General features: G+C 39.9%; 1 protein-coding gene across 29 annotated transcripts in view; it reads left to right on the top strand.

The window, feature by feature from the left end:
- pleca (plectin a) overlaps positions 1-14,687 on the top strand; it is a 111,370-nt gene that overhangs the window by 61,663 nt on the left and 35,020 nt on the right. For 11 of the 29 annotated variants that reach the window (XM_035991339.1, XM_035991338.1, XM_035991334.1 and 8 more), the window contains one exon: positions 11,145-11,206. In XM_035991339.1, the coding sequence (XP_035847232.1) occupies positions 11,145-11,206 (62 nt within the window). Of the gene's footprint in view, positions 1-3,079; positions 3,335-8,319; positions 8,549-11,144; positions 11,207-13,247; positions 13,263-14,687 lie in introns of those variants that run through there. The other 18 variants (XM_035991335.1, XM_035991333.1, XM_035991337.1 and 15 more) reach the window with 6 other exon arrangements.

Genomic DNA, 14,687 nt, shown 5'->3' with positions numbered 1-14,687 from the left:
CGATGCACACTGTCCTGAAACGGTTGGTTGTTTTGCTAAACTGAAGCCAGGCACTGTACTTTTCCCTTATCGCTCCCAGTGGTCTAGGTCAGATAGTAGTAAACAGCACAATCCTGTTCAAAGGAAGTCAAGGAGGACACGCCTTGAGTAGATAAGGGTTTTCACCTGTGACCTACCTGAATTTGTTGTGCCAATAAGAGTAATTTTTCAGAGCAGTGGCATCAGAGGAAGAAATTGACCCACAAACTTTCTCTTATGCCCATTAAGGCTTAATATGCAAATCAGAACAAAAGCAAAAAGTGAAAACACATTAAATACAGATGTATCCACTTCTCCTCATCTGTGCTGCATGAGTATATATATTCTGTAAACTGTGTACAGCTGAAGCACTGATCAAATAAAGGTTTCCAGGAAGAGTAGTTTGACTGGTAAATTGCTGGCAAACATTGCATTGCCAAACTGTGCTATCTCTGCCTTCTGTCAATATCCAGCCGATTTGCATTTGAAGAGATCTGCTTTCAGCTGTGTATTTGCCGCAGTGCAGACAATAAGTTTAAACCCTATACATCAGCAACGGTCATATTACTTCTTCCCAGCACTTGTCTGCACTTTAATGATGTATTTTCAACAGAGGAGGGAGGTTTCACAATCAATTTCTGTCTGTCTGATTTGTACTGGACCTGCAGTGTAAACAATGGCCACACTTCCAAACATCTGCAGTGTCACATGCTGAAGGTAAGGCTGCAGCTGGTCCACTTGTGTAAGTTAGAAAGTTAGCAGGAGCAACAAGGTGCCTTTGACACAGTGGGAAGGGGAAAGTAGGTAAAAGGGTTTTTTACCCAGAGCCAGGTTTAAAAAAAGCTCACAGAGTGCCACACATGGCGGCTGGCTAATGGTAGTGAATTCGACACTGGGGACAGTGGACTGTATCCTGGTTACAGTCACAACAAACTGAAGCAGGAGGTCTATGGCTTTCCTTCACAAGACCGCATGCTGGAAAGATCCTCGGGATCTGAGATCTCTGTTGGTCAAATCATAAACCCTCTTCTTCAACACTCTGTAATGCCGACCCTTGTTGTGTTTGACTCTTCTTTTATCTTAAGATTTCCGTTAACGATTTTGTATGAGGCTCTCCGAAGACTCAAAACATTAAAAAGCTCCATTCGCTTCACAACACTCAGTTTGTCTAATCCGTTTTGGAAGCCACACCCAATCTGCACCAGTGTTCATGGAGGACCCACTAGACTGGCGGCTGTGTCTGCTAAACCACATGCCACATTGTAGGATTGGGTTTAGATTTTGGCTGGTGGTTAGAAGCTGTGACTCACTTCCCTGTCTCCTTTCACTGTGGCAGTAATAACAGCCTTAAGGAGGGAGGATGGCCTGCTCTGCTTTAACTAAAAAAGTGAAAAAACATGCCGTTATTGAAGGACGCCCTTCACAATAGCAAATGTAACATTCAGATTCAGATAACTTTATTACATAAAACACATTAGTGGTAAACCTTGCAAGTAGTCAGGCGTGTCAATCTGTCACCGTGTCTCCCAGTTATGGCAACAGCTCGGCTCTGATCTGTGTTTATGTTTCAGAGGGTGAAGGGCCAGCAACCGTGTCTCCTCGACATGTGATAAAGTCTCAAACACTCCTTTTAGGAAAATTGGCACCACCTCCTGCAGACATCTGAACACATGCATCCTCCATCGATCCAAGTTTTAATTATTTTAAGATTAAGGACACAATAGTAGTAAAACTTAGTGTCTTTGATAGTTTGCTTTAATTTAATTCTTTTATGAATTTATTTATTTATTGATGTTTTCAAATGCTAAAGTCAGTTATCTTACTCTTAAACACAGGCTGTGGTTTGCTGCAACATTTGAATGCTGTTCAATAGCACTGTTGTGTGATCCAGAGAATTAAGCCCATGGATGTATTAGTTATCATTTCCTACTTTTATTATCACTGTCAGAGATGCAAACCTGTTTTATAAAAACATCCACAGCAGAATTCCAAATTGCATCAAAGGCTATAGCTTAAACTAATTACATTTCATTATTTTCTACCAAATAGTTAGAGGTAAACCATGGAGACAAAAGATCATGCAATAAAAAGAGAAAAGAAAAGCATATGTATATATTGTATGCAGTTATGTGTAGCAACCGAGATCTGTACTCTTGCAAAAATAATTCTATTAATAAACAGCCAAATACCAACAGCTAAGAAAAAAATGCATATTTGCAATATTTTAAGTAGCCTATACGTACTCTCGTTCCGACTAGAAATTTACAGATGACTGTTTCTTTGAGTGGAGTGAAGTTCAGTTGCTGAAAAGCTTTAGTTACTGGTGTTATTTTGTTTAAATTACAGTTCTATAGCTAGATTGTCTTTAGCATGACATAAAATGTCTTTTTCTCTCGCTGTGGTTTGTGCTGCCTTAACTTGAAAATAAGCCAATAAAATAAGCTTGTGAATGTGATCCCTTTCTTAATGTTATGCAAAGAAAGAGAGAAAACAAGACTCCTATGTTGGAGTTATTTATGACCCACAGCTGTTGTATGTGTGGGAGGGAAGGTGATCATTTATTAGGCTGCCTGCGGGCAAAAGTTGCTTATGTGCGCAGTCAAACATGCACACTGCCCTTTGTTAACAGATAGCGAGACAACAAAGAGGAGCGCCTCTCACTGTGTAATTATCATATTAAATGTGGCTTCCCAAAAGTTATTCTAGTTTCTGCTTTGCACTTAGGAGCCTGGATGGTTATGCAATCTGGGGAGAGGCCCAGACATCACACATGCTAAAATAGGGACGTAGCGTGTAGTCCTCAGCAGCATATACAACCCTCCGGTCTGTTTATTTCGGGATGTATCTCTCAGGCGTGCTTCAATGGCACAAATCGTTATTACTGTACGCGCTACGCACGAAGGCGACAACAGAGGAGGATGGAGCAGCAGAGAGCTCTCCAGTTCATCTCTCTAAACAGAACAAAAGTGGGCTGGGCTTGTGACAAAGTGTCTGCAATCTGACACGACACTGCTTTTTTTTTTTTTTTTTTTTTTTTTTCTGTGGCTCGGATAGAGGAGAGAGAAAAGTTTTGAGGGCTCGTTACGAGAAATACGCGAGTCAGGGGGCGTTTTCGGGAAAGCCCAGCGCGCTGTTCGTTTACGCGCGGAACAAACAGACACCAGGATGGCCGAAGTGGAGGATACGATGCGCGCTGCTGTGCCGTCTTGGTGCGGCGGGCTGGAGCACCAAATGCTATATCGACGAACTAATTACATCCATGAAATGAGCTGCGGAGAAGTGGGGACTCATCTGTACAGCCGCATGTGCTGCGCAGGTAGGTCCGAGCGCTCAGCCGCCGTCTCCTTCTCTCAGCGCTTGTACTGTAATAGGAGGAGGTTCTGGTTGGGAGGGGCTGTTGGGGTGCTGATGGTGATGTGTTAACCTTTTCCATGCCTCCACCCACAAGACACGAAGAGAGGTTTCGCAGCAAAGCTTTGTTTTTGATGTTCTTTTTTTTTTTTTTATTATTATTATTATTGTTTCATTAACCGTTATTGCACTTTTATAAAAGTTGACACAAAGATAACATGAGCATTATTAGTGATGACAATATCCTGACGATCTCCCCTCCCACAGAGCAGATTATTGTAGTGTAGAGCTGGGCAATATATCGATATTATATCGATATCGTGATATGAGACTAGATATCGTCTTAGATTTTGGATATCGTAATATGGCATAAGTGTTGTCTTTTCCTGGTTTTAAAGGCTGCTTTACACTAAAGTTATGTCATTTCTGAACTTACCAGACTGTTGTAACTGTTCTATTATTTGCCTTTAACCACTTAGTCATTATATCCACATTACTGATGATTATTTATCAAAAATCTCAATGTGTAAATATTTTGTGAAAGCACCAATAGTCAACACTACAATATTGTTGTGGTATCGATATCGAGGTATTTGGTCAAAAATATTGTGATATTTGATTTTCTCCATATCGCCCAGCCCTACTGTAATGTAGAGCTGAAATGCTTTATTAATTATTGAACTATACAGAAAATTAAGCGGCAACAACGATACATTGTTTATGTAATTCATTAAGCAAGCATTCTTGTTCCAACTTCTCAAATGCAACTATTTTCTGGTAATGATGATAAGCTAAAAACCGTTGGGCTTTGGACTGTTTCCATTTAAATATGCAACCTTTTCTGACGTTTAATACGAAAAAAAACCAAATGATTAATGGATTTAACAAGAAATAATCATCAGATTATCAGATCAATTGTTGTTAGTTATAATAAATAGTTAATTGCAGCTCTTATAGGTAATGTCAACTTTAATTTGAAGGTGTTTGATGGCTTTAATGTTCCAAGCTTTAACAGGGGTCAGTAGTCTAAAAATGTATAGTGAGCACTGAGCTTTGTTTTAAAAGGATAATGTGTGTCACTGCTGCCTCTTGGCACAATCACGGTTGTGACATTTGAATACAATAACAATGACTCCGTAAACATTCACTTTTTGTTAAAAAAAAGGCTTAATCTGAGAGAAAGGTTGAATAAATGTTTGTTTATCTACTTTATTATACCCTCTGAATGTGTCACAAAGATAATCTGTAATTTATCAAATCGTCTAAATGTCTGTATTGTTATTTACGGACTATGGTGTTTAAGTGCTGTGAGAAAGGTTTGTTTTTTTTCATTCCTAAGCTAAAGTTCTCCAGAGGTTTGGGGTCAAAACCGCTCTTTAAACAGTACGCTGATGGACTCCCAGCTTCTGTGTGTTTTTGCTGTGTTGTCATAGCAACCACCCTCACAAATCACTCTTCCCACATTTATAACTGTCTATGAGTCAGCACTGCAGGGCCCCAAGTGGCCTTGGACTTTCTTAACAGTAGTCGGAACTCTAATCTGAATTTAGATCAAAGAGGGTTGCCAACTACTAGTTAGACATTAAAGTGGATTACAGTAGAGCATTACATATTTAGACTTTTCTTATGTTTTGTAGTGCAGCTTTTCCAACAGAAGAGGGAGACAAATCGTGTTGAGAAATAAGTTTATGTTCTTTTTCATTGGCCTTGGCAGTCACATCGGAAGATCATAAATCCAGCATTAATCTAGTTCTCATATTCTCATAATCACAAGATTGTAAACACATATGGCTATTTATATGTGCTTTTGAATGCATATTTCCTGAAAGTGACACTCCTACTGCAAAAGTGATTTGGAGTCATCTGTCCTCTGTAATTATGGAGAAAAAATAATGTTGGCAATGTTAGAGAACTGCTCAATGTCTGTGTTGTTGTTTATTGTTGATCTGATTTCACAAAGCTTTTTCTTTGCACCGCCTATCAGCACCTGAGTTTGTTTTAAAAAGGAATACATTCCTCACAGTTACAGACAGAGCTGTTCCACTGTGGTAGTGCATGCTTTCATGCCCTCTTCATTGCCAGCTCCAGGTTGGATCTGCCCCATAATGCCTTGGGGCTTTCATTCTTCACCTTGACAAAGTTTCTCCCTGAACTGTCCAACTTTCCTACCATGATCCCTCCATCGTAAACCCCATCAGGATCTGCTAGCCAGATGATACATAGTGTTAGTTAACATTCCTGTCCTCGGTGTGACTGAGATCGCATGCTGTCACTTGCATAGATGTACAGGTAGACAAAGTTCTTCGGGGAGGGGTGGTGTTATCGCAGAGGGGCGGCTCCCCCTGTCTGTGAGGAGGGTGGGCGCGCCCTCAGGAATGCATAGACTTTCATGCTTCTCACGCCAGAACTGTCACCATAAAACCCCTATCAGCTCTCACTGCTCGGGTTTATCATCACATGTTATCAGTAACAGGGAAAGGAGAAATATCCACACAGTACTGCACTGTGTGCACCTACCAGCAAGTTGTTGATAGGAACTTTTTTTTATAGTCACATATTTGCAACACATTAAAAGTGCTTGTGCCTCTTTGTTACTTTTTAAACATTATACAAAATTGGGTTTTAAGTAAATAAACTAAAAGTAATATTACTGCAATGTCTTGATTGTGTCAAGACTTCAATCAGCTGATATCGGCACACATTTTTGCATCTATTGGGAGCTGCAAAACACAACAGTAGTTCAAATGCAGGTAGGCAAGGAAAAACAATTATAAGTGAATACTTGAGATTTGTAGTTCATAAACTTTTGGACAAATTCTCCTTAATACACCTTATGATTTTACACATTTTTTAACCACCCTATAGTATCATGTTGAGGTCTACAGCTTTTACTTCTCAAGTCCCGACAAGCCACCTCCAGCTGTTGGTATCCGAAAAATCTCTGCCTTACAGCCTTATGTCAGTATGTGCACGCAAAATTGATGCCCTTAAGGGTGAAAGGTGTTACAGGTATTTAGGTGCTACGGGACATGAATGTGGTCGTGTGGAGGTGCTAGTTTAGAAACCCTAACTTCCAAGAAAAGCAATGCTGTGTCTTGTTCAGAGAGTTTATCTGAGATTATTTGTGCAGCTGCACAGATGGACAGAAGTTTTATTGCATGATTTAAGATGCAGAAGTAACAATTCTCTTTTTCTTTTACCATTCATGCATATAAACACACACCGTCCAGTCAATCCACACAGAGCCACAATGGTGGCTCTATGTCTGGAATAATTTTCTGCAGTAGTGTAGTTACTCTCTTAAGAGTTTTTTGGAAGCTCAACAGAAGCTTTTATTCAAGATTGGAAATTCATCTGAGAAAAATTGCCCAAGCCTAATGCTTGAATACTATGTTATGTCTCACAGGTTGTTCTCATTAGAAATCTTTAAATGCTTCTATTTTCTTCTTGCTGCTGAATTCTCTCCTGTAGACAACTCCCCTACTCCAAAACAAACGTCTGCTTTCTGATGTACAGAACTAAACCCCTCGGTGCCAGTTTACCCATAATTGTGTCCTGATGGTGGAACAGTGCTCATGCTCGAGGGTTTTCTTCTGATTGTACCATATCGAGAAATGGCTCAGGACGTTGTTTCCACTGCCTGGTCTCCTCTGTGTTCAGGAACAAGCTTTCCATTGACACTCTGTGGTGTTGTGTGGCATATCCAGCCTTCCCACCTCCGACCACACACACTGGCCCCCCCACCCAGACTAGTAATCTGTACTGACAAACAAGTTTCATGCATTCGTTAGTTAGGACAAACTATGTTTTAGGACAGCATGGCTTTTCTACCAGCCCTCTTACAGTAAGCTGACCTGAGTTAAAGTTTTTGAACGTTCTCTTTCAGTGTGTTTCAGCAGGCCGTTAGCCTAACCTCTGACCTTTCTCTGACGATAATCTCTTATAAATCTCGGCATCGTCATTGTTGACAGTTTTACAGATGCTCTTGTTAAGAGTGACTGGAAGTAGTATACAATTAATACATTTTATTTCAATTTTATTTGTCACATGAAATCGTACGAGGTACAATTCCATAACCGTCCGAATCCTGCAGACTGGCTAGCAGGATGCCCAGCAGAGAAGTGGCAGTCAGTGTTCAATTCCTTCATGCTGCTTGATGCTCCCTCTAATGTAGAGATAGAGATGGACACAGAGATGGACGCAGAGATGGTCTTGCTTGTCCACGTAGCCGGGACTGTAGCCATAGTTTGTAGCTGATAGCTGGCTAGCTAGCCTAGGCTAGGTTATCAGAGTCGGAAGGAGACTGGAAAGTTGGTTTCCCGATCCTGATGAGTGACTCATAGCCACATGCCATCACTGTACAACATCAACCAAAATAAGCACACTATTTGTTAAATAGACAATTCAGTCTTATGATTTAAAAAAACTGCTTTTAGAGACTGGAAACTTGCTTGAGATCGGTAATCTCTGTGATCACTGCGAACATGCAGTTGGTGAAATTTGCATGATTATGGATAGCACAGCAGCTGCAAGCAGGAATCATTTTAAAAATGATCTTGCATTCAAAGACAAGATTTGGGGACAGCTGTAGAAAAAACATTGCACTCACAAGAAACTCTGCTGCTAGGAAATAAAATGTGAAAAGTGAAAAGGATCATGTTTATTTGGTTGTTTGTTGCATTAAAAACTTTGTTGTTTGACAGCTGAAATCAGGAAAACAGGGCTGGGTCAGGGGGAGAATCTTCCAACTCTTCACAGATCACTGTGTGGTGAATGATAGCTTCTGACATTGTAGCCTGCAGGCAGGCATTTTGCAAGAGCTGGTGGGGAAAAAAATCGAAATAGCACTGAATGTCAAAGACAGCAAGGGAGGAAAAAAGGGAGTAAGACTTGTGTGAGGAACTGAATCAGAGGCTTGAACACTCCCATTTAACTACAGGATCCCACACTGTGAAGCAGTGTTTCAGGCAATAAGAAGAAGGGGAAGACTCACAAAGTACACAACATCGCCTCTCAACCTGCAGATGCTTATATTTTGTTTTTGATCACTGAGATAAGGCCACCATGGCAATGGAGCGGAAATTCAGAAACTACTCCTCCGACAGTGTGGGTAGTGACGGAGTCTTCATAGAGGACTCCTACTATCAGGGGATGCTCAAGGCCATGGATCACAGGAAAGGTAGCGTTTGTCATCTTTACATTGTTTTAATAGTACCTGCGTGGAGGTCTTCTGTATTTCTCCATGCTGTTGAATTCTTTGATGTAGAAATAGACCAGGTAAAAGTTGAATGTTGAATGCATCACGCCAGGTTGAAATTATTTATCTGCTTTTCTATGTTATGAAGAAATGGTATTAGTTTAAAGTCTGAAAGGTCGAATCTACTTCTGCCTCTGGTGGTCTTCTGCCTCGCTTTTATCAAACGGGACACGCCCCTTTATGTGTCATGGCTTTTCCTTTTTTCATTGGTTAGCTATGCTGAAACCCATTTTGAGATAAAAGAGCAGCTAAGCAGAACAGATGGCAGGACTCACTTTCATATTACTTGTGTGTGTGGTTCTGCTCAGAAGAAAGGCTGCCTGTCTAAGAGACCGAAGACCTGAAAAATAACTTCACTTGCAAAAATTACCTGGTTGTTTTCTTAATCATGAACTGTTGCAGCTCTTTCTTTTGTAATTGAAGAAGTTCAAAACACCCTACAAAATGTCTTTTAATGCAGTTATCAGATGCATTAACCAGACTGATTTTCTTGTGCTAAAAACTAAATTAATATAAACATGTTGTCTCCTTCTGTGTGACGCTCCACATTACAGCTGTATTATTCCGTAACAGAAAGATGGATCATGTGCGATAAACAAGAATGCTCTTTCAGGAGACCTGATATCTGTCACCTCATCGTAAATATTTTTTGACTGAGCGGATCAAAGGAAACATCCACAGCGCTGTCTGTTGCTCCAGGCTACAAATGTCAGCCAAGAAAACACATTATTTGTAAGAGGGATCAGTAGAGTTTGCCTTGCTGTGTCATTTATTTCACTAGTTTGAGTTTGGAATGTTAAGTGTCTGTCTGACCTTGGTTTTCTAAAATTGTATTTAATGGCATGAATAAACTGCAGTTAATGTGCCGATAGATTTATTTTTTACAAAACGTATTTAACCTGGATGCAAAGTCACGCGCTCGTGACCAAATGAAACGGTATCATTTCTCTGCTTTTGAGGTTTATTTCACTTCTCTGTTTAGACTGTTTGTGAATCATCGACATAATGCCACACAGAAATGGGCGTTGGCACCACGGGATGTCGTCTTCTTTGGTTTCTCTGTTCCCTCTATATATATATATATATATATATATATGATCGTGTCTTCTATTGAATGAGCTTGGATTTCAGTTTGTTTCCTGATAATGCAGTCAAGCTCCTAAACCTTGTGTGATAAGAAAATCAAACATAATGGTTTCACTGTCTCGTCAGATTTAAAACTGCAACAGTAAGTCACATTGTGTCGACTCCTAATCACTTTTGTTTAAAGATGGACTTGTTTTGTTACATCATACCATACGGTTCTCTGTGTTTGACAACCACCCTCATCACTTTTTGAAGCACTACGGTGAAGAGGTGAAAGTGTTCCTCTGCTAGTTATTTTTTTCTGAGTCTGCATGTTTGGAAAAAAAGGGAAAGCATTGCGCAACGTATACAGTACCAGCTGGTATGTGAGAGCCCTGTTTGTAATAATCAGACTGTGAAATCAAAACCAAAACAGTCTCGCAAGGTGAAATCTGTTGAGGTGCTAATCTGAGGGATGTCAGAGGTAATTTACTCGTGTCTCACCTGAGAAACACAACACTTGTTTTGATGGACTGATTTTAAACCACCATAAGAGGGAGTACAGCCACTTTCTGTGTCACCTGAAGCATCTTCTGCAGTCTCTGTTGACGTCATGCCAGTGTTCTGGTTTATGGCTTTGGGGAGCACAAATATTTGTCAGACTGTCTGAAAATCTGGGAAAACTTTTTTTTTTTTTTTACGTTCAAGTTATGTTTCCCTGAAGGCTCTCATCAGATGTGGGACCTTAGCTGTGGTTTTGGATGTTTTAGCTCATTAAATAAAAATGATGTTTACTGCTGCCAACCATCTTCCAAAGCAATGGTTCCCAACTCATTGGTCAGGACCCCTCTGAGAGGTCACAAAGTAAATCTTAGGGGTTGTGGGATGACCAAGGATGGGAAAGCAGATTTTTTGGTTTTATGATTTTGGTCCAATTTCTGCTTAATTTGACCTAGGCTTATAAATCTATAAACAAATCAACCCTTTGGCTAACTGTTTCCAACTGGTCGACATATGCAACTAATTCACATGATACGATTGTGAATATGATTATTAATAGTCTCTTTTGAATGCACTGTTTTTCTGAGCAGCCCTCTCTAAATCATTATTGGATGCACCAGCCAATAAAAACGGATCCAAATCAATCAGATCAAAATTAAGTTAATATGCAACAGCAATTTAATTTTGACAAAAAAAAAATGAAAGATATTATATAATATATAACAACATATTTACAGAAAAAGCTTATTAATCTAGTCTCTGTAAGATGATTTTCATATCATGCTGACATGAATCGGAAGCCATAGGTTTGCTGGAAGGTTAGACATTTAAAAACCAGCATGTTTTGGAAAAATGCTCAGCAGTAATGTTAAGTGTATATGATTTGTAGTTAATAGGGTAAAACATGCTAAAACTCTTGCATTGAGCTTCTGTTTTATCTTTCTTTCCCCAGATGAACGAGACCGAGTTCAGAAAAAGACCTTCACAAAATGGGTCAACAAGCACCTGATGAAGGTAAGATCCCACTTCAGCAACACTCACTAATACAACACTTCATTTTATACAAATGTACATTACATTTGTTGTGAGATGAAACAGATCATAAAACTTCAAAAAGTTAATCAAATGTTCATTTTAGCTCATTTGGAGCTTGTAACTCAATGAGAATTCTTCATGGTAAACAGAAGGACTTCAGCTGTCATTAAATGACCCTAAAGGTTGTTTTGTCAAATTCCAGCTGTTACTTTCATATCCTACCTGGTTACAATAACGTAAATTACACAAAAATGTTTCCTGAGTTGATATTGGACGGTCTAATCTAACAAAGCAAACTCAGATTTTGATCCCCTACACCTCTCTTCAAAAAAGTGAAACATTATATAAATCGCTCCCCCGCACAATAAAATCCACACACGCTATTTGTGTTAACTGCATGCGTGTGAGGGAGTGAGTCACGGACACCTGGCCTCGCTTTAGGAACAGCGGCATGGTGGGCTGGGCTCGGTCATGTTTCACATCTGGACTCCAGACTGCCAGGGCGGCTTCTCAGGGCTCTGCAGGGGAACAGGAAGCTCCAGGACTGAACTCCTACTCTGAATGTGGGGGCTACTGCTAAATATGTTTGCAGCCATGACACTGTAAGGCAGTACTTGTAAAGTGTTCTGGTCCATGACCCTTAAAAAAAAAAGCACTTGTGTAAATAGGCCTTGATCTCAGCAGTCAGATGCAGAATAAAGGGCTGCAGCTTCAGGAACAATTATGTTTTGTATCAGTTAATTAGTGCTGAAACAATTAGTGCCAGAAAACAAATGATTTATCAAGCAAAAAATAGCAAAACATTCACTGGTTTCAGCTTCTTAAATGTGAGGATTATATTTTGTAATTAACTCTTCTTTAATCTTTGGGTTAGGGTTAGGATTAAATATTTCCAAGCAGGCAAAAAGCCGAATTATTCTCGCAAGCATCAATGAAAGGATTTTAGTGTTAGAAACATTTCTGGTTTTGGTCACAATTTATATCTTTTGGCACCTACAAGAGGAGTGACGTTTCAGGGAGCACGTTTCTGTAAGACGCTGTACTTCAACTACTCAAAAGTAGCTCATGTAATTTTATGTTATGACAACAAGACAAGAAGAAAATAATGCTCATTCTTTGAATGACACCCATGTATTTGTGTGTGTAATAGGGATCTCAGGTTTCAGGTAACAACAGACTACAGTAGTTAAATCACATAGAATAAAAACACCAAAATTGCAGTGTTTTACTAGTTAGTAACTAGATTTATATCATCATATTTCCAGGGAATGTTTTTTAGCAAATGTTAAACTAAAGCACAGCATAGCTCTACCTAAAGTGCTTTCAGCTCTCTATTAGAGAAATGCTGCTGCTCAACTGACACGTTCAGGTTGACGAATCTTTGTTTTCTCACAGGAACTGAAGTGTGTTAAACTGTGAGGAATGTTTTCTGTCCTCCATCGGCATCCTGTGACACAGGGGTCTGTTCGAGATGGCTCACAGGCTTTTGTCGTCAGTCGTTTCTTTGTCTTGAAATCACTCAGATTTGGGTCCAAAAGAACTTGAGCGGGTCAGCGATCTGGCTGCCCTCGAGGCGTTTTGGACTCGTGGTCACAACAAAGTCATGGGATTATTAAACTATGAGGCCAGGAACACTCCATTTTCGTGCTCATCTGTCTCAAAAGTGCCATCTACTGTAGCGTGTCTTACATCTCTTCCGATTAAGGAAAATGAAAAACAGATGTTATTCTGTGCTTTACTTAAGTTTTATGAATCCCATTGCAATCCAGACCAGAGAAGAAGATATGGGAGCAGATTTACATTTATAAAAACAATACTGTTGTAAATAGTTTTGGATTTGATCAGTCAAATCAATTGATTAAAAACAGAAAATTACCAAGTGTCTTTGTCAAATCAAACCAGGGTTTGTTTGTCTTTTGTTCTTCTTTTCCCTCACGAGTCCCTGCAGTTTTATATCTTCTCTCATCAAACTGTTTCTTCTTTCCATCCTTCATCCTGTCCTCCCATCCTATCCCATCAGCACTGGAAGGCAGAGGTAGGTGCTGTCAGTGAGCAGAGTGCTGAGTGGACATATATATATACATGCATTTCTACCTGCATGTATAGCCGCTTTCCGACCAAGTAGTTACAGGAACGTAGTTATAAAAAAAGTCCACTTCTAAACAGATCTACTAACTACTCTCCCCCAAAACCGTTTTTTCCAATTGCATTCACACTGGCCAAGTGGCCATAGGGACTGGTAGGAGGGGTCTTTATAGCGTTAAAATCAGAAAACAAATACACCAAAAAAGTATAAACTAAATACTAAATCTAATGTATATGGCATATTTGTCATAATTTAAACAAGTCTCCCTAAGAGAAACAGGTATCTCTCTCTCCCCCGCCTCTGCCTGCTGCGCTGTGACCGTGTGTGTGTGTGTGACGGCCGGCCAGCTGCAGGACACGCTTGTCTGAAAAGACTGAAGACAGTTAACCACAGGTTCCCGTTAATCTTATAATGGACGTGTGTTGTGATATTTAAACAAACAAACCGTCAACGGCGAAATAAAAGCTTCTTATTTACGAGACCGGTCTGAGAGACCTCCAGCTTACAGCGGGGTCTCTGAGCATAACTGGCCGAGCGACGAGCTAGCGGCCGGGGCAGGCGCCTGCTGGCTGTCGCCTCACTTCATGGAGCTTCTCAACTCCGAAAACTTTGAAGCAAATTGTCAATTCGCCATCAATTTGCGCAAGACTGCCTATATTCAGAATCTGAACAGTTAATTTCTCGCCTAAAACATTGTCATAAGTGAAATTAGTGATGAATAAGATGGCGAAAATTGTTAAAATTGTCCCGTTGTTGGTCTGTCTGTACCGGAAACCCGACCCTCGTTGACCTAGGTTCATATGCTGAAAAGGGAAAAGAGAAAAGACCCTGCCCTGAAGTAGGAGCCAGAGGGACCAGAGGGACTTAAAAATCCCCAAATTGGTCCAGTCAGAACAGGAGAAAAAAAGGGTTCTAGGAATGTTATGTTCTAGGAACTGCAAAAATCCCTCCAGTCGGAAAGCGGCTATAACACTTTTACCCTCTCTCATTCCCATACGTTAACTGAGCTCTTAAGCTGCTAACCTCTTTTTGAGGCTAGCCTTTTTTTACTTCATTTTAAAACTTGGACTCTTTTCTAACTGCTGTAAGAGCCTTTTCTGCAGTGCAACATATCCTTGCTTGTTCTGTAACTCAGTTTACATTTACTAAACTTGTTTGGAAGAGAATATGAAGGCAAACATTAAAATTATTACCCAAAACCCAATTGTAAATGTCCATTAGAATTTGCAGAAAAATGTTATGATTCAACTTTGACCTATGATACTTACTAACAATAGTTTTACAATACAATGATGGATTATAACCAATATTTGAGTGTTCTTACTTTAGTTTTCATTAAGTAAGCAGCTTAAATAATCTGGTTAAACTGGGTGT

This window comes from Sander lucioperca, chromosome 14 (assembly GCF_008315115.2).
Source record: "Sander lucioperca isolate FBNREF2018 chromosome 14, SLUC_FBN_1.2, whole genome shotgun sequence".
Taxonomy (NCBI): Eukaryota; Metazoa; Chordata; class Actinopteri; order Perciformes; family Percidae; genus Sander; species Sander lucioperca.
This window is presented reverse-complemented; position numbering and strand designations above follow the sequence as displayed.